Source organism: Pantherophis guttatus, chromosome 1 (assembly GCF_059756535.1).
Source record: "Pantherophis guttatus breed Tessera chromosome 1, ASM5975653v1, whole genome shotgun sequence".
Classification (NCBI taxonomy): domain Eukaryota; kingdom Metazoa; phylum Chordata; class Lepidosauria; order Squamata; family Colubridae; genus Pantherophis; species Pantherophis guttatus.
This window is the reverse complement of record NC_142063.1, coordinates 269210062-269235085: the sequence shown is the minus strand read 5'-3', so window position 1 is coordinate 269235085 and position 25024 is coordinate 269210062. Positions and strand designations below refer to the sequence as shown.

The following is a 25024-nucleotide window of genomic DNA, read 5'->3' as shown; positions in this document are numbered from 1 at the left end:
GCAGAAGGTAAAAAAAAGTACTTCCTGATTAAAACCAGGAAGTAATGACAGCCAGGCGGTGATCGCTTTCGGATCGCCGAACCACAGAGAAAAATCGCTACTGGATCGGATGATCCGGTCTGATCTGGGAGCATTTCACCCCTGGGTGGGAGTGAGTTGCATTTTAGTAACATCTGTGCAGCAAAGTAACATGAAAGAACTTTTAATGTATTATGAAATAGTTATGCTAGACACTGAACAGTTTTGCTACATTCTCATTATTTAGCTGTCAGGATGGAAGTAGTCAGTTATTCCACTGGTCAGGTAGCTCTAGCCCAGGGGTCTCCCAATTTGGCAACTATAAGACTTGTGGACTTTAACTCCCAGAATTCCCCAGCCAGTTTATAGTTGTGAAGTTTATAGTTGCCAAGTTTGGACAGCCCTGCTCTAGGCCAGATCAAAAACCATTCAGTTATAGCAGGCAGTGAAACATTTTACTGACGGAGTGAAACATTTTACTTTCTCCAGCGCAAGTTGTATTGCCACAACAGGTTACACCTGGTTAAAAAGTGCAGAATACAGCAACAAAGATGATTAGGGGACTGGAGGCTAAAACATATAACAACGGTTGCTGGAATTGTGTATGTCCAGTTTAATGAAAAGAAGAACTAGAGGTGACATGATAGCAGTGTTCCAATATCTCGGGCTGCCACAAAGAAGAGGGAGTCAAATGATTCTCCAAAACACCTGAAGGTAGGACAAGACGCAACGGGTGGAAACTAATCAAGGAGAGAAGCAACCTAAGGAGAATTTTCCTAACAGTGAGAACAATTAACCAATGGAACAGCTTGCCTCCAGAAGTTGTGGATACTCCATTACTGGAGGTTTTCAAGAAGAGATTGGACAGCCGTTTGTCTGAAATGATATAGGATCTCCTGCTTATGCAGAGGGCTGGACTAGAACTCCAAGGTGCCTTCCAACTCTGTTATTCTGTTAACTGAAAAGGCCTAGTGCAGTATTTTTCAACTTTAATAACTTTAGGACAGGTAAACTTCAATTCCCAAAATTCCTTGGGTAGCTTGGTGGCTGGGGAATTCTGGGAGCCGAAGTCCATTCTATCCTAAAGTTTCCAAGGTTGAGAAACACTGGCCTTAGTAAATTTCGTTCACAGCATGCTGCGCCCCAAACAACGAAAGCTTCCCTTTTAGCCTTGGCGACGGATAGCAAGTGCCGGCTGCAAATAGCGAACGGCAGCAAAGAGACCCGCAACACTTCGTGTCACGATCGTCCAAAAAGTCTGCCGCCCAGGACTACTGTATACCTTTACTTCAGTGCATTGTCTGAACTCAGCCAATGCATCTGCGACGAGAAGGCATCCAAACGGGTCATTGCTTGTGAAAAAATAAAATAAAATAAAATAAAATAAAATAAAATAAAATAAAATAAAATAAAATAAAATAAAATAAAATAAAATAATAAAATAAAATAAAATAAAATAAAATAAAATAAAATAAATAAAATAAAATAATAAAATAAAATAATAAAATAAAATAAAATAAAATAAAATAAAATAAAAAAATAAAAATAAAATAATAAAATAAAATAAAATCAAATAAAATAAATGCCCGAACAAATATTTGGAAAAGAAACTCCAATTCGGTGGAGAAGCAAAGTAATAAATCAGCCACACCCATCCCCTCCTAATTCCTTCCAGGCTACCGCTTCCGCCGCTGAATCCGGCACCTCCCGTTTTATAGGCCAGATAAGAGAAGAAGATGCCCTCCGCCGAACACCAACAGGAGGAGGGCGAGGCGGGGCTGCGCAGGCGCCGTAGTGAAGAAAGGGGCCCAAGGCTCGCGGCACGCCGAGAGCAGCGCGCGCGACGTCGTCCTCGAGCGGACGGGTTTTTTTTTTTCTTGTTTTTGGTGCGCCGTCCTTGCTGTCTTGCGAACCCCGCGGCCGTCATGCTTTGCCGCTTGGCTGTCGCGGCCGGCCGCAGGTGAGAACCTGGCGGGGTCGGAAAGCCCTTGAATTCCCTGCCAAGGACGTGACGAGAAGCGGGAGATTAGGAATGGGCAGGAGGACGCGAGGGCACGAAAGGGTGGGTTGCTTGGGAAGGAGAAGGAGGAGAGCGCTGCTGGAAGGACGCTTGGATTCGGTCGAAGGCGGCTGCCCCAGGCTAATAGCAAAAGCGCTTCGACTTGTATACCGCTTCACAGTGCTTTATTAAGCGGTTTACAGAGTCAGCCTATTGCCCCCAACTATCTGGGTCGTCCTTCATTTGGAATTCCAGGCTTATCGTCCCATTGAAGGCCAGTATAGCTGGAAGGGTCTGCATTGGGCAAAGCGTGAAACTACTCCGTTAAGTTTTTGCATGTAGCTTTTGTTCTGGGTCCAAAGAAACTCTGCAGCTGCTGAAATCTACTGTTATTTGTCCCTGGCACTGTCAGTAAATGCTTTACAATAATTTTGGAACGGGCTTTACAATAATTTTGGAACGGGCTAATTTTGGCTAGTGCACATTAACCTTGCTAGGTAAATTATTGTCATTGGCCAAAGTCATTGGTTCCTCCCTCTATAAATGGGAGTTTATTTATTTGTTGAATTTGTATGCCACCCATATCACTGTTAACGGCGATTCTTGATGGCTTACAGAGTAATTAAAAAGTAAAAAAAAGATAGCACAAAACACTTAAAAGTAGGAAGATTAAATAAACTAAAAACCCAGTGGACAAGCAACCCAGAAGTGGGGATCTTCTCTCTATCTAACCTCCAGCCTACAAGGCCCATATTGAGACTCCAGGCCAACTGGCAAATAGGTAGGTTAGTGCCCTTTGATTATGTGCCATTGGACATAGGTTTCCATGAACGTGCTCTTCTTTAATACTTGCTTTTTGGAAGTTCCCACCCCCAGAATTAAAATGAGCTTTCTGCATGTGCTGTCATTTTGTGTTAAACTTTGTGACCAAGTTTTTCTTGCACTTTCCCCTTTGACAGTTTATTGGTAAATATGACATATATTCTTCCATAAAAGAGAAACAAAAACAATAATTGCATTTTATAGCTTAACTATGGTGCCACATTTTAGTGTTTGTGGATATTTATTTATTTTTATTTATTTATTTTATTTAAATTTGTATACCGCCCTTCTCCTAGTGGACTCAGGGCGGTGAACAGCCAGAACTAAAACACATGCAGATACAAAATTTAAAATTGTTAAAAGAATTATATGACTGGCCCAATTTAAAACAGTTCAATTTAAAACCCCATGACAATTTAAAACTAAAAACTAAAAAGACTAAAAAAGGGGGAGGGGGTTCACGCCAGCTCTGCTTGATGGAAAAGAAAAGTTTTCAGGACACGGCGAAAGACCCGGAGATCTGATATCCTTCGTATCTCCGGGGGCAAATCGTTCCAGAGGGCAGGAGCTGCCACAGAGAAGGCCCTCCCCCTGGGGGTCGCCAGCCGACATTGCCTGACTGATGGCACCCTGAGGAGTCCCTCTCTGTGGGCGCGTACTGGTCGGTGGGAGGCTATCGGCGGCAGAAGGCGGTCCTGCAAATACCCAGGTCCTATGCCATGGAGCGCTTTAAAGGTGGTAACCAACACCTTGAAGCGCACCCGGAAGACAACTGGAAGCCAATGCAGCTCACGCAGGAGAGGTGTCACATGGGAGCGCCCCTGGCTCCAATAATCCCCCGCGCGGCCGCATTCTGCACCAGTTGGAGCCTCCGGGTGCTCCTCAAGGGGAGCCCCATGTAGAGAGCATTGCAGTAGTCCAGGCGGGAAGTGACGAGTGCCTGAGTGACTGTGCGTAAGGAGTCCCGATCCAGAAAGGGACGCAACTGGCGAATCAGGCGGACCTGATGAAAAGCCCCCCTGGCCACGGCCGTCATATGCTCTTCTAAAGACAGCCGTGCGTATGTATACGTATGTTATTTGATTATGTTGTTTTAACTCTTGGCTGGGTGCTACCCAGGGTTTGATATGAGATTGGCACCTATATAAATGTTGAGAGAAAAAGAATGAATAAATGAATCGGGGGATGGGATGGCAACAGCTTTATTGACTGATTAAAAACAGTTTTGACTAGAAACATGAAAGAAATCTAATATCAACTTTAATGAAAAATAAAATTTAGACTTTTATTTTTAGCAGTAATAAGTGATAAATCATAGTCAGTGCTTAGTGTTCCCAATCCATATACACAATACAATCCATATTTGCAAAATACATTTAAAGAATAAAACAAATATTAGATGTAGTTCAGTGAAAATCAATGCATTATTTTATTTATTGTCTTTCAGAAATAACACTGCGCTGATTACATCTCTTGGTTGTCTGGCCTCCAGAAAAAAGCACACACTCCCTGACTTGACCTATGATTATGGTGCTTTGCAACCACATATTAGTGCAGAAATTATGCAGCTTCACCACAGCAAACATCATGCTGCATATGTAAATAATCTGAATATTGCTGAAGAAAAATACAAAGAGGCTTTGGCAAAAGGTACTGGGAATAATATATCACTGTACATCTTTCTGGTTTTATTCCTGCTAAAAATGACTGTTCTATGTACATTTGTTTCCCCTGTGCTAAGAGTAATAATAATAATTATTAATAATTATTAATAATATTAATAATATTATTATTAATAATTAGTAATAATATTATTATTAATAATTAGTAATAATTATTCAAGGTGAAAGCCTTCTTCTTTGGACTGTCAGTGAGTCAAACTCTCACACAAACTCTTTTGAATTCTCAGAGGAAAACATGGGATATAAATCAGGGGTGAAATTCAGCAGGTTCTGACAGGTTCTGGAGAACCAGTAGCGGAAATTTTGAGTAGTTTGGAGAACTGGCAAATACCACCTCTGGCTGGCCCCAGAGTAGGGTGGGAATGGAGATTTTTCAATATCCTTCCCCTAGGAGAGGGGTTGGAATGGAGATTTTGCAGTATCCTTCCCCTGCCACGCCCACCAAGCCACATCACGCCCACCAAACCATGCCCACAGAACCAGTAGTAAAACAAATTGGATTTAACCACTGATATAAATGCAGTAATTGTGTTCCTATCTTCTCTTACCCAACTGGAGTGCAGTAGAGGCCATTGTAGAGTCCAGGATCCACATGTCAAATTTGCGTTTAAAAGACTAACATAAACAATAATGAAACCAATTTGAGGAGTTGTATGCAAAATGAATATGTTAAAGAGAAGGCATTGTATCATGTGAACTAGCAGTTGATAGTAGCCTTAATATATTTGGATTATGAGGAAATCACAATTGTAATTTGTTGTCCCCTTGGCTGACTAGCACAAGTAAGCAGAGGAGGCCATTTGTCGTTTGTGCCTTCCACTGTCATGATATTGCAAACTAATATGGTCATATCAGTGGAGTTAGCTAAACACATATACAATTGCCCTCATGTTATTGAGCATTATGTTGTCCCAGAGAGTGCTCTTTTTGGATTGTAGTCTTTATGTTATTTGGTTTATTACATTTTCAAAAGTATTTGTTATAAATGGTTTATGTAAGTTATTGAATATAACTCTTAATCCTAGCCGCTTGGAAGGTAACTTAAGTTTATAAATTTGTTTCTAAGGTACCAGCATACTATTCACGAGGACTTTGTATGATGTTTCTCAACAGTTGCTCATAGAAGCTTTACAGATAGAATAAGGAGAAGAGCTATAGTCCCTACGAGTTTAATAATTAAACTGGGACAGGAATGCTTTTAGTTGATGGTTCCAAGAAAAGCAAAAATCTTTATTCATAGGATGTAGCCAAGCATTGTTCTTGGTGTGTGGTCTAGAGATAAATCAAAAGAATCTTATTCAAACTGCATGAAATAGAAAATAAAAATCAATTTGCATAAAGCTAGTTTATATTTGCATCATATTTCAAGTTGCATTCTGTGTTTCATCAGAAGAAAATTTGATTAGTCTGATTATTCTTTTTTTATCGAAAGAAGCTTTCAGCATAAGAGTTTTCCCTTTTGGCATTATTTCCATTTCCATGTAAGGATACATTCAAGAAAAAAGGCTGGGAAACCAAGTTTTGTTTTGTCTTTCCCCTAATTCAGATGTGGATCAGGAAGCAGCAATTACAATTCCTTGAAATTGGTATAAGGAAGCATGGATTTGGAATATTGGAACCCAGAGCTAAAGGGAGCCACGTTAAGTTCCTAACATTTTAGAGATTTTGCTGAACTGAAGAATGCCAACACATGTTTTAACTAGGATGTGCATAACAGTACTTGAATATATGTGTGAATTCTTAAATGGAAGGCACTTGCATAAGATGTTTTGTGTTAGGACTTAGTAGTTCTGCTTTTTCTCTGTTCTTTCCATCTTCAGGGGATGTAACAGCTCAGGTGTCTCTTCAACCAGCTTTGAAGTTCAATGGGGGAGGTCACATTAATCATAGCATCTTTTGGACAAATCTGTCTCCTAAAGGTGGAGGAGAGCCAAAAGGTTTGTATTTGAACTGGTTTATAGTAGTTTTAGTAATATTGATACAGGTGTAAGTAAACTTTGGGTTTATTTTAGAAATATTACTTAAGTTTTAAATAAAACAAATCGGGTTCTTTATCAGTGGCAAATGAAAATCAGATCTGAATGCTTGATCCACCTCACTCCAAAATACTTATTAATATTTGCAACATGTGTGTCTTCATGTTACTAATATTAGAGCTAGTTTTACAGTGTCTGCAGATTCATGCAGAGGTGGGGCATCTTTTCAGATGCCATGCTGGGACATATTTATCAGTGGTAAGTAAAATATTTCTATATAGCACTTAGCAATAACACTTAGACTAATATACCGCTTCATAGTGCTTTACAACCCTCTCTAAGCGGTTTACAGAGTCAGCATATTGCTCCCAACAATCTGGGTCCTCATTTTACTGACCTCAGAAGGATGGAAGGCTGAGTCACCCTGGTGAGATTCAATCTGCCATACTGCTGGCAGCCGATGATCACCAGAAGTAGCCTGCAGTACTGCACTCTAACCACTGTGCCACCGCTGCTCTTTAAAGTCCTCTATGGCACCTGCCCCAGGTTATCTGGGGGACCATCTCTTTCTAACTTTAACTTCTGCCTACCAAGATAGGGCAGGAACACTTCTAGTACCCTCCCTTAAATGATGCCATTTTATGGCATTTGGGATATGTGCCTTTTTGCGTCCCATCCTTTTAACCTTCCAAAAATACTTGAAGCTGACTTTTTCTCAAAATACTGAGATTGGGTGAAATTGTTGAAATGAACTTCTGAGAAGTGAAGGTTTAACTACAGTTCCTGGTTTCGGTTGGTTTAGTTTTGTTTTGGATTTGGTTTCAGTTTTGATTTCAGCTCAGTAAATTTCTGTAAATTGATGTTGTTTTACCAATGTAAATGTTATTTTAATACCAATATTTTAATTTGCTTTCATAAATTCTTTTGGTCCAATACAGCAATTGATAATCATGAAATAAACCAAGATTATGGCTTTCGCCAAAAGGCCGAAACTCTGTTTATGGAGCATTAATGGCCATATAATAAAACAAATGATTAGGATTACGTATTTAGGAGTTGTCATTCATGCCACTGGTTTGACGAAAACCCATGGGAATATGCTGCAGGTACTGGACAAAAATCTGCCAGTCCCATCCTTGTTTTTCTGATTCAAAGGAAGCTATTAGGTTCCAGCCGTACTTAAGCTCTTTCAGGCTAAGTTGTTAGCCCAGCTCTTTTATGGGACTCCCCTCCAGCTTCATGTTTTACCTCTCTGGAGAGGGTGCAATCTAAATTAATTAGAGCAGTTCTCCAGATACTATGCTGTGTCTCAAACACACATCTACAAGTGTAGACAGGTAAGATAAAAGCTGAGTCAAGAATGCCCAACTTCTGTAAGCCTTTGGTTAAAACTCAAGTTATATCTCCAAGAATTAGCATCATTAATTCTTCAGGACAATTTTCAATCTGCATGGATCAAGGCTGTTGATATTTATAATATTTTAAATCTAGGCTAGTCTCCGTCCTCAATTCTTAAGATGGAATAAGATCAGGCAAAACAAACCCTGAAGCAAAGGTATAAAGGATACAGAGAGGCACGCAGACCTAAAGAAGGCCCCAGGCTTCCTATCACCAGTAGGCAACAGATATATTGTCACTTCTGCCACCAACCTTACATGGCTAGAAACGCCCAACCATCAGAAAGCTTTCTTGCCCAATGTCATGCTCTCCCCTCTGCAGGGGAGGTACCTTTACCATACCTTTGGATGGTGAAGATCAAAAAGTACCAAGGCTCTGCCTCTGTGATTCCAGAGAAGTGGAAACTGCAAAGCATGTTCTTCGTTGCTCCTTTTATGGAGATATCCACACTAGATTTATACTGCCTCTGATTAGTGGATATCCTGATTTGCCCAAATTCAGCTTTTGCTCAGATTCTGGTCATGGATATAGTACCCCTACAGTACATGTAGCTTGTGTTTTGTGCAGCATCACGGAAGATCTGTTCAAACCTGATGGACCAATCTTCCCTAATGCATTCTTTGTAACTATAATTCATTTACATTTTAATATTTGTTGTTAATAGTTTTAGATACTATTATTTTGTTGTAATTTTAAATGCTAACATATTTAATACAGTTTTAGTGTTTACATTATAATTTAGTGTAGCCTGTATCTTAGATCTCACTTATAGATATCAATTAAATTGTTTCACAAATGTATTTTAATTTTGTCTTAAGCATTATTTTGTTTATTATCTGCCTTTGGAGACAATAGCATAAATAAGAGATTATCAGCAGGTTGCAGAATCGCACAGAACCTACATATCTAGTGAATCCCTTCTTTTGTAGGCATGAAATAGCTTTGCCTTTTGCTGCTTACTGTTATAGTGGCTCAACATTACAGTAGCAGCATTGCTAAACAATTACCATTAACTAGCATATCTTTCTCAAACCTTGATTAAGAGGCAGCCTGATAAATTACAATCATCCTGATGATAATGGATGCCTTACTGTGATTACTATTGCATTGAATTGATGGGAGGAACATAACAAAAAAATTTTTAGGTTGCTTCTGTTTTCTTCACATTGGTTAAGATTATGTTGATTTCTTATTTACACCAACTCTCTTCAGAATTAATCTGAAATAGTTCTTTGGACTACCTGATGGGAAAAAAAAACATTGATGTTCTATGTAAATGCAAACTGTTTATATATTTCTCGTTTTAAGGAGAGCTTTTGGAAGCCATCAAACGTGATTTTGGCTCATTTGCAAGTTTTAAGGAGAAACTCACAGCTGTTTCAGTTGGTGTCCAAGGCTCAGGTTGGGGATGGCTCGGTTTTAATAAAGAATCTAATAGACTCCAGATTGCTGCCTGTTCCAATCAGGATCCTCTCCAGGGAACCACAGGTGAGATTCTCTAGGTGGAAATTGACTACATCTATTAAAGACCATTTTTAGCCTCAGAAGGAATAAAGCAGTAGCAATTAGCATTTAGACTTATATACTGCTTTATAATGCTTTACAGCACTCTGAATGGTTTACAGAGTCAGCATATTGCTCCCAACAGTCTGGGTCCCCATTTTACCGACCTTGGAAGGATAGAAGGCTGAGTCAACCTTGAGCCAGTCAGGATCAAACTCTAGGCAGTGGGCAGAGTCAGCCTGCAATACTGCATTCTAACTACTGCGCCACCATGGCTCCAATATGAGCATTGATGATTCTGCTTTATGTTTCACTAGTGAATGCTTTTTTTTAAAATTTGATTTATATGCCGCCCTTCTCCGGAGACTCAGGGCGGCTTACAATGCGCTAAGCAATAGGCTTCATCCTTTTGTATATTTATACAGAGTCAGCTTATTGCCCCTACAACTGGGTCCTCAATTTACCTACCTTAGAAAGGATGGAAGGCTGAGTCAACCTTGAGCCTGGCGAGATTCGAACCTGCAGTAATTGCAGGCAGCTGGTCTTAATAACAGGGTGCTTTAGACCACTGTACTACCAAGGCTTTTGCTTTACTCATGAGAAGAACTTCTAGTTTCTGACAGTCTCACTTGCATAGCAGTTTGGATACGAAAACAAAAGAGTAAACCAGACATGAGCAGTATTCGTAGACTAAAGGCTAGATTCATCAAAGCATGTTCTTAGCCTCCCAGAAAGTTTCAACAATAGGGTGTTCAGACATGAATATAAAATAATAACTGTTGGAAAAACTTCCAAACTTCTCTTCCTCAAATCTCCCCTGCAGGTAAGAGATAGCTCAGTCTCTCTTTCCAGCTTCTCATTTCAATCTTGTGGTCAGCACATAGTATTTGGCGAGAACAGCTTTCCTTGAACTTAGTTTTGTTTTGAATAAGAATATTTTGGGAGGCATTTTCTGTATATATGAGAGAAGCGTTTGCTCTCTCTTTCTGTCTTAAGACAAAAATGCCATTTTTACAACTTTCTAGGCTTAACAAAATAAAAACTCTTCTTTCTACACCTTTAAAATTCACAGTAGCTGTATTTAGAGGAACTCTACTGTTTCCTAGAGGAAGAAGGTATAGATAATCTTCGATTTACAGCCACAATTGAGCCCAAAATTTCTGTTGCTAAATGAGACATTTGTTAAGTGAATTTTGCCCTATTTTACAAACTTTTTTGCCACACTTGTTAAGTGAATCACAGTGGTTGTTAAGTAAGTAACACAGTTGTTAAGTGAGTCTGGCTTCCCCATTGACTTCGTTCGTTAAAAGATAAAGGTTCCTCTCGCACATATGTGCTAGTCATTCCCAACTCTAGACGGCGGTGCTCATCTCCGTTTCAAAGCCAAAGAGCCAGTGCTGTCCAAAGACGTCTCCATGGTCATGTGGCCGGCATGACTAAACGCCAAAGACGCACGGAATGCTGCTACCTTCCCACCAAAGGTCCCTATTTTTCTACTTGAATTTTTTATGTGCTTTCGAACTGCTAGGTTGGCAGAAGCTGGGACAAGTAACAGGAGCTCACCCCTTTACGCGGCACTAGGGATTTGAACTGCCAACCTTTCAATCGACAAGCTCAGCGTCTTAGCCACTGAGTCACCACCTTCTAACAGCCACAGCAACCATCATAAATATAAGTCAGTTGCCAAGTGTCTGAATTTTGATCATGTGATCACGGGGATGCTGCAGTGGTTGTGTGAAAAACAATCCTGAGTCACTTTTTTCAGTCACAATCCTGAGTCACTTGTAACTTTGAACGGTCACTAAATGAACTGTTGTAAATCAAGGACTACCTGTACTTCCTTCCAAGAGGCATGATGGGTGTGTAATGAGAGTAATTAAACCATCGGGAAATCAGTTTATTTTGAAAAGTATTCTTTATATTCCCTTGAAAATAGCTAATACTAACTGGCTGGTCAGTGTTTATTTGGGTAATAGTCCTATTGGCTTTATTTAAATTGGGGTTGGGGGTTTGTTTGTGGCAATAACTTGTTAAGTTTGTAGTATTTTTGCAATATTTTTCCTCTTTTTTTTAGGACTGACTCCTCTGTTGGGAATTGATGTATGGGAACATGCATATTATCTTCAATATAAAAACGTTAGACCTGACTATCTCAAAGCTATCTGGAATGTGATCAACTGGGAAAATGTATCTTCAAGATATACAGCTTGCAAATAATAGAACAGAAAATCTTATAGAAAGAAGACCTAAGTGTTCCTCAGATTATTTTCATAATATGTAGCAGTTCAATTGCTAATTGTTCCATCACTGAAAATATCACATCACCAGAAAGTCCTCTCTATCAAGCTAATTTGTACCTAATTGTGGTAAAATGGTAGGTTCTGAAAGTGCTAATTGTCTCCTTTAAAAAACGGCTTATCTAATTTTCTGAAAGAATATAAATTTCTAAAACTTAAAAATGGATTACAAATGAAATTCCTTTTAGTAACGTGAATTTGAATGCTTTTAAATAATTTCTTGCAAATTGAGGAAGAGTCCAGGAAATAAAATTTAGAGAACATTTAATAAACTAGATTTCTTCAAAAGTTATGTATCAAGAGCTTCATGGTACTTAAATAAGTTATACTGTTATACTCATGTTAACGATAAAAATTTGGCATGTTCATTATAAAGATTCAAAATCTGTGTCAGTTGGTAAATATAGAAAGTTAGTTTGTGAAATTTGAGCTTCTGAAAGGGGGAAAAAAATCAGTGATAAATATAGTATACCAAGTATATAAGATAAATTGATTGGATTAAAGGTGTAATTTGCACTTTGTGTCTTTTGAGTGAAATATATCCATTTATTGCTATGTCTACTATATATCTCACTATTGTATATGACGCTCCAAAAATAAAAGTGCAAAATGACTCTTAAGTCATTAAATAAACATGTATAATGCTAATGGACCATTTTAAAATGAAAAAACTTTAGGATTAAATGCGAAAACTACTGGGATTGGTGTATTGAGTATGCCTGGGGAAATGGTTGTTAAAAATTCAGAATGCCACATCTCACATACTTTCAAAGAGCAAAATATGGAAAAAGTGAAAATGAGAAAAATGTAGATTTATTTAGATAAACTGTTTATCTAAAGTTTAAAGGTAAACTGAATAGTCTTAAATGATAAAACATTGCATATAAATAAGATATTGAAAGTTGGTTGCAGAATACAATAGAATAAATAGAATACCTGAGAAATGGTTCAGCACTGAGCAGGGAACAAGCCAAGGATTTGTTTGTGTAAGGAATATTTTGATGTGTTTGGAGACATGAATACGTTTGTATTTTTGTATTCAGATCATGCTGTGGTGTTGGCTGAGAACCTAAATTTGCAGCAGATGTTAGGGTAGATAATGCAATGAGTATGAATGAAAAATAAAAGATCAAAATAAGTGTATTTGGAATCAACAGATATAAATTATATATATAAACGACCAAAAATTAGAGCATGAAAATGATTTTGTGCACTTTATAAGGATCTTAAAAACATTTGAGTATAGTAAATTCCCCTTGAGAATTTACAAATCAGTAAATGGTATGTAAAGATAGTTGATATTCTATTATGTAAAGGTAGCAGGAAGTCTTTCACATTGCCACTAGATGGCGCTGCTCTACCATATTTAGAAATTCTGTTTGGCTAATGCAATAAATTGGTATATTTAAATGCTAACTAAATTGTTAGGACATAAGCTTCTATAGGCTAGAAAATATTTCAACAGATGTAGAAAATGTTTGCATAAGCTGGAAGAAGAGTGAATATTAGTTATCCAACTCAGCAAATGGAAAGATAACTAGGAATTGAGGCAGGAAACTTGTTAAAGACTAAACTATAGGAAACAGGTTTTATCAATTTTTTCTTTTAATGGCTTTCGATCCACTCTCCCCATTGCCACTAATTGACGTAGATAAGAAGAAATATCTATTCCAGAATCGAGGCTGGTATACAGCAACCCTATTTTTAAAGATTTACTAGGGAATGTGGGAGCTTTGGATCCACAATATCCAAAGATTTTGCCTAAATCACTGCCAACAGCTGGTTCTATCCACAGAGCTATCATATTACACTCCCCATTCCATTTCAGCTCACAGGTCTGGTATTATAATTAATAGAATTTTTTTTTAAAAAAAATGATCTCAGACAAAAAATGTGTAACTTGCAACCAAGCAGAAGTTTTTGATTTTTTTCAAATGGGAGAGAGAGGGTTTTCAATATTGATCCTTTTTTAAAATAAATGAAGTTTTCAGTAAGTGGCTACAATAAAAGTTCTTTTTTAGTGTTGACAGCATAAATATGGCAGAAAAATGAGAACATTCTCTTCTCTGAAATCCTCTTGGAATTGAGGGTCTCACGGGTGTATCAGGTGTGGCTTCAGCCATAATAGCACCGAATCTGCGAAATTGGAATTTCTGATTTTTCTAATATTTTACCCATGAATATTAATCATATTTTAAAAATATTTTTAGAATGGTATTGCCTTGTCCATTCATGCATAAAGTGGTTTCATCCACTACAAGCACAATAGGATCATATTTATTTAAAGTATATTCTTTCAACTGATGTTCTGAAAACAAGTCTGGTAAACAGAAATGTATGATCTCATAAATTTAAACCAACTTAAATACTAACGTCCCATTGGACTTTTGTTGCAGAATAATTTACAAAATACTACACATAAATTCTTACCTATGTTTAAATTGAATAAAATTGCAAATAAATTGACTTATGGCAGCAGTCTTCTGATCCCTGGAAGTAAATTCAGAGACTAAGATATTTCAGAATTGTCTGTCAGAGGGTAGAGCTTCAACACAAAAAATGCTAATGTGGCACATCCTCTTTTAGAGTCACTGAAACTTGCTGTCAAAGATTTGACAGAATTGGAGATAAGCAGAAGATATTTCATGAATATATGGAAACACAGATTCCAAAGAGCAGGAGTGTCAAACTCGAGCCCCACGGGCTGGATCCGGCCTATGGGGTGCTTAAATCTGGCCTGCAGGGCTGGCCTGGAAATAGCAAAGGACTGGCCCTCGGTGCTTCTGGCAGCCAAAAGGGGGGGTTGCATGCGACCGCACTGTCCCATTTTTGGCCTGGACATCCTCCTGCAGCACTTTGCTGGTCAAAATGGGGCATGGGGCCACACACGACCACACTGTGTCCTGTTTTGGCCGGCAAAGTGCTGCAAAAGGTTGTTCAGGCTGAAAATGGCACAGTGTGGTCTTGCGTGGCCATCCCCTGCATCCCTTCTTGGCCAGCTGAGTGGTGCAGGAGGTGTACTTCCCATCTCCCCCCCCACTCCCGGCTAGCCCGCAGAGGAGAACTACAATGCTGATCCGGCCCTCAAAGAAATCTAGTTTGACACCCCTGCCCTAGAGAGATCCCCAGAATTAGAAAAAAAAATACATGACAGGTCTGGAGAATTCATATGTAATTGGGAAAGGCAAATGCTTCTGCAATTCAGAAAAGCAGGTGATTCATCTTTGATCAGTCCTTTCACTCAGAAGATTAAATCAACAGTTGCATAATACTTTTCCAGCTGAGATAACACAAAATATTCTGTTATTTGGAAGCTTCACCTAGCAAAAAATGTGTGCAGAATCTGCATAGTCAAATGTATGAACTTGCCATCAGTAGAGGGAGTTCTTTAGCTGGCCTGGATATTATAGCAGCTTGTATAAATAGCTCATATTTCTCTGGGTATTTTTCTGTTTGGGGGTGCACACAACCTTCCTTGTGCTGTCATCATGCATTTCTTTCCATGTTTAGAACTATTTTTAAAAACTGAAATTTCCACACAGACTAACTAGCATATATCCTTAAACATAATTAACAATTGTGAGACTTCAGAAGTTTTAAAACAGGAGAGAGGTAATTGAAAAGGCACCAAAGATTCTAGATCCTTCAAAAAATATGTATGTACAGAATTGGTATACATGCAAATATTACATTAAAAAAGCATAGTTGATAAGCTTAAACCAAATCAGTTTATCTGAATATCTAATTTAGGGATGGGGAATTTCTGACCTCTGGGCTTGATCAGTCCAACTTGTGAGGCTTAAGGCAAGGTTTCTTTTCCCATGCAAAGTTCCTTTATCAACATCTTGTGGTTCTAGTCCTGTTTATACTTTTACAGGACTATTGGTAGGTTTGGGATGGCTTTGGCTACATTTTACCTCTCCCTCTTTTAGATGAAGAATGAAGCAAGGGCCTCTGATGCTGCTTGAGAATCATAGTAGGTCATGTCCAGGCAAACTGCAAGCCATTCCACTGGTTAATTGTTCTCACTGTTTTTAAGAAGAAACACATCTATTCGATCCTTTCCACTAGAACTTGAGCTCTTCTGAAAACAAAAATGGTAGACACATTTTTTTTTTTTTTGCTGCTGCATTTTATTATTTTGGCATATGTAAGGATTTTTTTTTCCATATGTGCTTTGATGAGACAGGACAGCATTTGGTGGGGCCCACAAATTCTCAACCACTTTAACTGGCCACCTATCAATGGTGTATATGCCATCTCAATCACTAAGATAACGGGGCAGGTTGGGGCAGATTTAAGGGTAGGAATGATTCACTTTTTGCTTTTATCAAAGAAAGGCACAAAAACATGCTGCTGAAATCAGACTGTTTTGATAAACACTTCGGTGCAATGTCAGATTCCTCTGGGGATAACAAATTGCAGGATGAAGCCTTCATGTGGCCCATGCATATTGCTCTCCTTTAGAAATATTGAAGAAAAGGCAGAATATAGAAGAAACAGTAGAACTAAAGATGTACTTTTGTATCAGGGATGAAATCCAGCAGGTTCTGACAGGTTCTGGAGAACCGGTAGTGGACATTTTGAGTAGTTCGGAGAACCGGCAAATACCACCTCTGGCTGGCCCCAGAGTGGGGTGGGAATGGAGATTTTGCAATATCCTTCCCCCAGGAGTGGGGAGGGAAGGGGGATTTCGCAGTATTCTTCTCCTGCCACGCCCACCAAGCCACACCATGCCCACCAAACCGGTAGTAAAAAAAATTTGGATTTCACCACTGCTTTATATGACTCTTAAAGAAAAGTAAGCAAGCTAAAAAGATGAACATTGTGCTTATAGTCAATACAAGTCCAACCTGACTCAGTGACAACTGTGTAGTGATAGAATCATTTCCATTGTATCCAACTAAAAAAAGTGACAGCAAGAATGCTAGTTGGTTTTCCCTGTAAGTGATCATAATGGAATTTTATACTGTACATGCTGGTTTCTAAACCAGAATTCTGGAAGGATACCAGATTGGAAAAAAAACTAAACTAGTCAATTCCCGTGAACTATTGTAGTTGTATTGTATCATGAGGTCTTAGGCTAAGAGCCTTTCTGGTGAAAATACTTTCTACTTTCTTCACAGTCTGCATCTCAGAACCAATGAACAAGATAAGTATGTATTTGTGTTTATTATGTTATTTATCTGAAATATTCCTTCCTATACAATGAGCACTAATTTCCTTGGTCCTATTGGTTTGATAGGAACCTAGTCCAAAAGACAGGTGGTATCCTTTCCACTAATAATATAGCTTGTAGAACATGAGTGTAAAATCCATTTTACTAACAAGGGCCATTTATAGATAGGAATGGTTGCCAACATCAATATCACAGAGTACTTGAAATATTTATGCAAAGCAAAATTTAACCACTGTCTTGGAATCTTAGTGCAAATGCGAGGGACATATATGGAAGTTTCCATACACATGAGTGCCATTTCTAGACTAATTCAGCTCAATAAGTTCAGTGCTTAGGAATTTGGGACACTGAGAACAAAGCAAGTCTCTTTTCCTAAACCTACTTATGTATATACCTCCCCAAAATCCTGCAGTCTTTATGGGAGAAACAGTTGTTTAGTGTCCAAACGTTTTTCTTTTGCCTTGGAAAATAACTTACTCTGCCTTTTGTAAAGTAAGCCATAGTAACAGTCTGAAAATACATCAGTAGCTTCCATGAGCCAATTTGGAATGTAACACACACTAGTATGGTAGCCTGGAAAGTCAGCAATCAGTGCCAGACATCAACGTACACCATCATTACAAGCTGCAACCTACCTATGCAGTTCACTCCAAGCTTGTTGAAATTCCTGAAAGGGCCAAATGTGTGTGTCGTTTTGGATCAGTTGCAGTAACTCACTACATCGAGAATGAACAAAGCAATGGAATAACTGCAAGTGTTTGGCATGTTAATCCCTGCCTGAAAAGCTTGGGTTGTATAAAAGGATGAAGTATTTCACCGATTTCTTTTATTTAACTTATTCAGGGCAAGGAATGGGTTTGTAATTAATCATAGGTTAACAGCAACATTTCCCCACTCCATCTCTTTTTAAATGCCTTTCTGCTAAAACGAACGTAGGCAATGAGGTCAATTTGATGTCATGGTTCAAGGCATCAGTCTGGGAACTGGCAGACCATGAGTTCTAGTCCCACCTTAAGACATAAAGCTAGCTGGGTAGCGTGGACCAGCCATTCTCTCTTGGCCCTAGGAAGAAGACAATGGCAAACCACTTATGAAAATATTTCCAAGAAAAATGCGAGAAGTAGTTCAGACACTTATCAGGAGCCAACACTGACTTGAAAGGAGAGAGAGAGAGAAACACAGAGAGAGAGATGGAGAGGAATCTGGACTGAAATAGAGGTAAAGGAGTGTGATCGGGATGAGCTTTAAAAATTTTAGCAAGGGGATCTCTGCCCGGTTGCTGGGTGGGAGTGGCCTAGTCAATCTCCTGCACCATGGTGTGTGTGGGGAGTTTGCCCTTCCTGGGTTCTGGAGGCTTTCCTCGAGCCTCCGGGAGGATGAAAACTTACCAACATCCAAAATGGGCCACATTGGGACTCCTGGGGTTGGGCAGGGTAGGGTGGGCAGGGCCAGCCAGGAGTGGGATTTGGGGGTTTTCTGAACTGCACAGAATCTTAGCTAGAGGTTCTCCCGAACCCCTGCAAACCCCCAGCAGTCCACCCCCGAGTGTGATGCAGTGTGAGCTAAGAAGTGAAAGTTGTGTGACAATTTTTTACTCTACCCAAGGGTGTCAACCTGGCGGCCTGTGGGCCAGATGCATCACACCCAGGCCATGCCCACCCCAGCTCCGTGAATTGGAAACATGTCGTGAAACATCACCTGACGGCAATGTGACCCAGCAAGTTTGACCCTCATTTTCCTGATGGGCTAGGAGGCAGCCCGTCACAGAAGCTGCAGAAAGAGTTTTCATTTGGTGAAAAACATGAACATTTTCCAACTTTTGTATAATTTTTCCAGGGGAAAAAGGAGAACATTACAATTATATTTGGTAGCAGTTTGCTTGTTTGCTATTCTGACCTCTTTCACATTGCGGCGCTATATATTTACATTAATTGTTTGGTTTCTCCCAAAGAATTCAGGAATTATAGCTAGTGGAGGCCACTCAGAATCACTACATTTCCCTGAAAAAAAAAAGGAACAAACCAATTTAAGGGTACAATGAATATCTTAAAGAAATGCATCATATTGACTACATTACTTGGCTTATAGCAGTGATGGTGAAGCCTTTGAGCTCTGTGTATCAAAAATTCAGAAAATCCTATCTTGACTTCTGCTAGTGTGTCACATACAAACATCCTGGACAAAAGAGAAAAAATTCATAGCTAAGAAGAGTAATAAATTAAATTATTTAATACTTATGTAATTGTGAATATTTTTCAGAATGCCTATCTGAGGCAGCCCCAGGTTGCACGAGGCCTAGAAGAGAGTTTTTAAAGTTAACATTTAAATAAAATCAGTTGCCATGGGCGAATAGGCGGCAATATAAATCTAATAAAAAAATAAAATAAAATAATTAAATAAAATTAAATAAAATTAAATTTAAAAAATTAAAAAAACCCAGGGCTAATGGCTAATGGCCAATTAGAAAAGACTCATTGATATTGGTTTTTGTATATGATAATAACAGCCAAATTATTATATGCATAAAGATTAAAAAATATGGAAATATCTACAATAAAAATGGATTGTGAAGATGGTAGAACATGCAGAAATGGCTTACTTGGCTTCTGACTGGGGAAGGAATAACTACTTTTATGAAAGACTGGATGTTATGTATTGATACTTTTCAGCGGGAGATTCAAACCTGCTTAAGTTTCTGATTGGCTGACAGTCTTTCCAGGATTGTATATAAGGAGGGCTGCAGCCTCTGAGTTTTTGCTGAAGTCTCACTGTATATTAAAGAGCTGTTGTCACTAGCCTGCTTGTGCCTCTCTTTATTCCCGAACCACTTCACTGGAAATCCTTTATGGACTTTTTGCTGGAAATGGATAAAAATGAACTGGTGATTTCTATATTTACCATTTAATAAGGGTTGAATAAATGGAGAAGGGAAACATATAATTTAGAAGGGCCAAAATGGTTTCAAGACTGTCTATTACTGCTGTAAAGAAGTTCGGAAGATGCTTCTTTAAGTTTTTTGTTTTATTTATCTTTGCTTTCTACTGTTTTTGACACTTTTTTCTTTTTTCTTGCTTGCTTCTATATTTTTGTGTTTATTTTTTAACTTCATAAATACAGACAGACAGACATAGTTTTTTTTTTTTTACAAAGTTAAAAGATAAATACAAAAATATAGAAGCAAGACAGAAAAAGAAGTACCTCAACAGGAATAAAACTTTTCTTTTTATAGATCCAAGACAAATACCTGTTCCTAGAAAACTGACCAAGATATTTTGGCCTTGGAAATATGTATTCAACATCAGAGCTAGCAGTGATGATGGTAGACATCAGAGCGAGCAGGGTTAGTGCTAGACAAAGATCCTAAGAAATGATTATAGGAATTAAGTTACAGTTTACCAATGAGCAAATCTAGAAGTGGGGAAAGAAGATTCCAGAACAAGCCTCATGTTCAAAACAAAGAGCCCGATTGGCTTTGATAAAATTCCCATAATGGATTCTCATAATGGATTCCCATAATGGAACAGGACAAATGGCTCAAGACTATATCCTAATGGATTCTTAATTCCCAGAGAGATTTTGATTGAATTAGATCTGTTGAAATCTTTATGTTAACTGAGGGGAGTTTAGCAGCATTAGCCTAAATAATGATAGATAATGCTTCATAGTAAATGTTATTGCATGCTGTATGGGGTGTCTGCGTTTTCTGAATATCAGAGAGTTTCTCCACTCAGAGATTAATTTGGGCCAAGCTGAGTTCTTCCTGGCTTTCTAATCCATTTTCTTCTGAGAGGAAACATCTGCTAAAGCATTTCTTTTTCTTTGAGAGGTTCTGAACAGTCCTTTTGTAATAAATACACTTTCCATGTGATTTTGATTTAAATACAAAGAATGATAGTTTTACAGCCAAAAGACTTTTTCACGTGTGTGTTTATATATGTTTTAAAAACTATCATGCGAGGTCAAACAACAATACATTATGGAATTCCTTGAATTATGTGAGAGGTTGAATTATAATTTTGGAAAAGAGAACAAATGGAAACAGTTTAAAACACATTTTATCACGCTGCACTAGGTGTGTGTGCAGATGTGCTTTGAAAATATGCTTTAGTTTTTAAAGCCAAAAACTTTTGTCTCAACATTCTAAGAAATGCTAAAGCATGTAGTTAGTCAATGGCACATAATATTATCTACTCCATCAAAAACAGTTTTAATTTGGTTGACTGTCTGATTCTTCTGTTTCAAAGAATCTTTTGTTTCAAAGACTTAGCAGTTCAATCAGCTCTACAGATAAAAACTATAAGGAGGGAGAACAGGACCTTAAAAGTTTATCCATTAATAATCTAAATAGATAATCTAAATAGCAAATTTCTCGCAAGTTACTGTGCGAGAGGAGAAACTTCCCCACTAGGACAAGAAGCAATGTGCATCTTATTTACTTCTCTCTACTCCTTAATTAAATATCAGTGATTACAACTAAAATATTCCTGGATCATAATATTTTATTAATCCATTTAGAGGGAAGAGAAGTGGATGTCTTTGCAGTGTTTTAGATACTGTCCATACTGTACATTGATGCAGAAACAGGTGTTCTATGCTATAGAACAGTGATGACTAACCTTTTTGCCATCGTGTGTCAAAAGTGAGGGGAGCACGGGGTGTGTGTGTGTCACATGCGCATGTAGCCCACACTCATAATTTTATGTGACCCGCCTGCCCGCGCATGTGTGTGCGACCCCCCCCCACGCTCCCTACGCTTTTGGCACGTGATAGCACAGTGGGCCTGGTAGACCCGTTTTTCACTCTCCCCAGGCTCCAGGCCCTTTCTAGGAGCCTGGGGAGGGTGAAAACAGCCTTTCCCACCCCCCCGGAGGCCCTCCGAAGGCTGGAAATGGTCCATTTGCCGACTTCTGGTGGGACTGGAAAGCCTGTTTTTCATTCTCCCCAGGTTCCAGATCTTTCCTAGGAGCCTGGGGAGGGCAAAAACGGCCTTCCCCACCCCTTGGAGGCCCTCTGGAGGCTGGAAATGGCCCGTTTGCCGACTGGTGGGCCCAGAAGGCCCAAAAATCAGTTGGCCGGCACACGCATGTGCGCTGGAGCTGAGCTCGCGTGCCCACCAATATAGCTCCGTGTGCCACCTGTGGCACGTGTGCCATAGGTTCGCCATCACGGCTATAGAACAAATATCATAGGTGAGTGAAAATGATGAAATAATTGAAAGACCTTAAGAGCATTATTTTTAGTAAGTGTAAAAAATGCAAAGAAGAAAAGAAAAGAAGAAAAAGAAATATATACAGAAGTAACTTCTGAGTAAATATAAACAAATTTAATAATTCTTCGCCCCAGTTAAGTATACAAACAAATCTCTCTTCTTCCCATATCCCATCTAGTATCTATATACAAATCTAGAAATATCAACTTTTCAGTCCTGGTATCAGCAAAAAGTCCAGTAAGGATATGGAATGCCAGTTTGGTTTAGTGGCAAAGACATCAGGCTAGAAACCAGGAGAGTGTGAGTTCTAGTCCTGACTCAGACATGAAAGCCTACCAGAATTCCAGAGGTTGTTAAAGCATCCAGGCAGTACCAGGCATGAAGTCTTTAATGCATCTACTGCAGAGGTGGGTTTCAGCAGGTTCTGACCACTTCTGGAGAACCGGTAGCGGAAATTTTGAGTAGTTCGGAGAACCGGTAGTAAAAATTCTGACTGGCCATGCCAGTCTATTCTCTGCTTCCCATGTCCCAGCTGATTGGGAGGAAATGGGGATTTTGCAGTAACCTTCCCCTGCCATGCCCACCAAGCCATGCCACACCCACCAAGCCATACCCACAGAACCGATAGTAAAAGATTTTGAAACCCACCACTGATCTACTGACATTCAGTTGTTTTTGGTCAATTAAGTTTCTTTTGTAATTTTCCAAATGTTTTAAAAAATCACGAACAATAAACTGACTAAGTGTAACTATAATAATAATAATAATAATAATAATAATAATAATAATAATAATAATAATAATAATAATAATAATAATAATAATTTTATATACTGCCCTTCTCCCGAAGGACTCGGGGCAGTGTACAGCCAAGATTAAAAACATAAATATACAATATCATAGTTAAAATTAATTATAATCATTAAATAGTTTTGGCCAAATTTTAAAAACCCAATATTAAAACCCAATTTAAAATCATTCAGTTAGACAGCCCCGCCTGTCGGAACAGTAGGGTCTTGAGGGCACAGCGAAAGACCCGGAGGTCAGAGATGTTACGAATATCCGGGGGCAATTCATTCCAAAGGGCAGGAGCTCCGACAGAGAAGGCCCTCCTCCTGGGTATCGCCAGCCGACATAACTTGGCCGACGGTACCCTGAGAAGTCCCTCTCTGTGGGAGCGGACTGGTCGGTGGGAGGTTATTGGTGGCAGAAGGCGGTCCCGTAAATATCCTGGTCCTATGCCATGGAGAGCTTTAAAATTGGTGACCAACACCTTGAATTGCACCCGGAAGACCACTGGGAGCCAGTGCAGCTCGCGCAGGAGAGGTGTTACATGGGCATAACGAGGTGCGCCCATAACCACCCGCGCGGCCGCATTCTGGACCAGTTGGAGTGTCCGAGTGCTCTTCAAGGGGAGCCCCATGTAGAGAGCATTACAATAGTCCAGACGGGAGGTGACGAGGGCATGAGTGACCCTGTGCAAGGCTTCCCGGTCCAGAAAGGGATGCAACTGGTGGATCTATCCCATTCCCAACCCATATTTCCCCCAAAATATTTTTCCTGCTCAGTTGGATTTAGAGCAAGATTATGCTAATAAAATAGTAGACTCAAACACTACTTCAACTCCACACTAATGTTCTTATTCTGTTGGGCTGGTCTCTAGGTCCCAAGAGTCAGAATGCATGTTGGGGAGTTGCATCCCTGCATGCTTGAATAAAAATTGTACAGTGCTTGGTATAAAACAATCTTATCTTCAGTTCTCTCTTTTCTAGGAAAGGAAAAAAACCAAACCAAATATGGTAGCCCTAACATGGATGATTGGGCCCTCTTCTTAATCATTCATTGGAAATGGTATACAGGTGGACCTTGACTTACAATCATTTATTTAGTGTCCATTCAAAGTTACAAAGTGATTTATGATCAGTCCTTGTGTTTATGACTGTCACAACATCCTCGCAATCACATTTGGCTGTTGTACAACTGGCATATATTTACAATGATAGCAAAATCCTAGGGTCAAGTTGCAACCTTCCCAGTGGGCTTCTGAGAAGCCAAGTCAACAGAGGAAGCCAGCTTCCCTTAATCACTGTGTGATTCACTTAACAACTTTTGATTCACTTAAGAACAGCAGTGATTTGCTTAACTGTGGCAGAAAGGATCATAAAACTGGACACCACTCACTAACAGCCACCTTCAGTGGTGGGTTTCAAATAATTCCACCACTGGTTTGCCAAAAATGTGAGTGCGAGTGCATGTGCATACACTCGGCTTTCACCACGTGGCGAGGGTTGACCAAGCAGCCTTTCGGGGCCTCCTCCCCTCCATTTCTGCTCTCCAGGGGCAACGGCTGCTTCTCTCCGCACTGCTGGGAGAGCAACTTGTGCAATTTAGCAGCTGTGAGCAATCACTTTCCTCTAAGTCACAGCATTCAACATGCCTGCTGCTTCTCTGTGCCGCAGCGCTTTCCGGATTGGATTTAGAGGAAAGCGGCAGCTCACAGCTGCTAAATTGCACAAGACGCTCTCCCAACAAGAGCAGCAGTGGAGAGAAGCAGCAGGCTGACCCGGAGAACATATAGAGCGTCTCCATGATCGACCAAGGCTTGGCAAGGGACAGAAGAAGCAGCTGCAAGATCTCCGCTGCAGCGCTTTCTGGATGGGATTTCTTACAGGTAAGAAGAACTGTCGGACTTCCGGGTTGCTGTTTGTCACTGCCAGACGTTCCTTTGGGATCGTCAGCTTCCATCGCCTGTTAGAGCCGCCTTCACAATGGAATGGCGGCTCGAAAAAACTCCGTTTCCATGAGGAAACGGAGATAGAGCCGGCAGGGGTGGGTAGAACTCTCTGCGGAGTCCCAAAAGTTTTTTTTTTACTTTTGGGACGGAGCGGATGAGATGCCCCGTATCCCCAGCCGCCGCTCTGGGCTTTGGGAGACCTCTGCT

General features: G+C 39.6%; 1 protein-coding gene across 2 annotated transcripts; it reads left to right on the top strand.

Moving 5' to 3' along the window:
• The first annotated feature begins 1718 nt into the window (after positions 1-1718).
• SOD2 (superoxide dismutase 2) lies at positions 1719-12328 on the top strand. 2 transcript variants are annotated; one of them, XM_034428543.3, is made up of 5 exons: positions 1719-1978; positions 4287-4489; positions 6342-6458; positions 9204-9383; positions 11473-12328. In XM_034428543.3, exons 1-5 carry the CDS (start codon positions 1755-1757, stop codon positions 11613-11615), a joined length of 867 nt encoding a protein of 288 aa, XP_034284434.2. In that variant the 5' UTR covers positions 1719-1754; the 3' UTR covers positions 11616-12328. The 2 variants fall into 2 exon arrangements, with proteins under 2 accessions (XP_034284434.2, XP_034284435.1); XM_034428544.3 differs by having other exon boundaries at positions 1793-2080.
• Positions 12329-25024: the final 12696 nt, after the last annotated feature.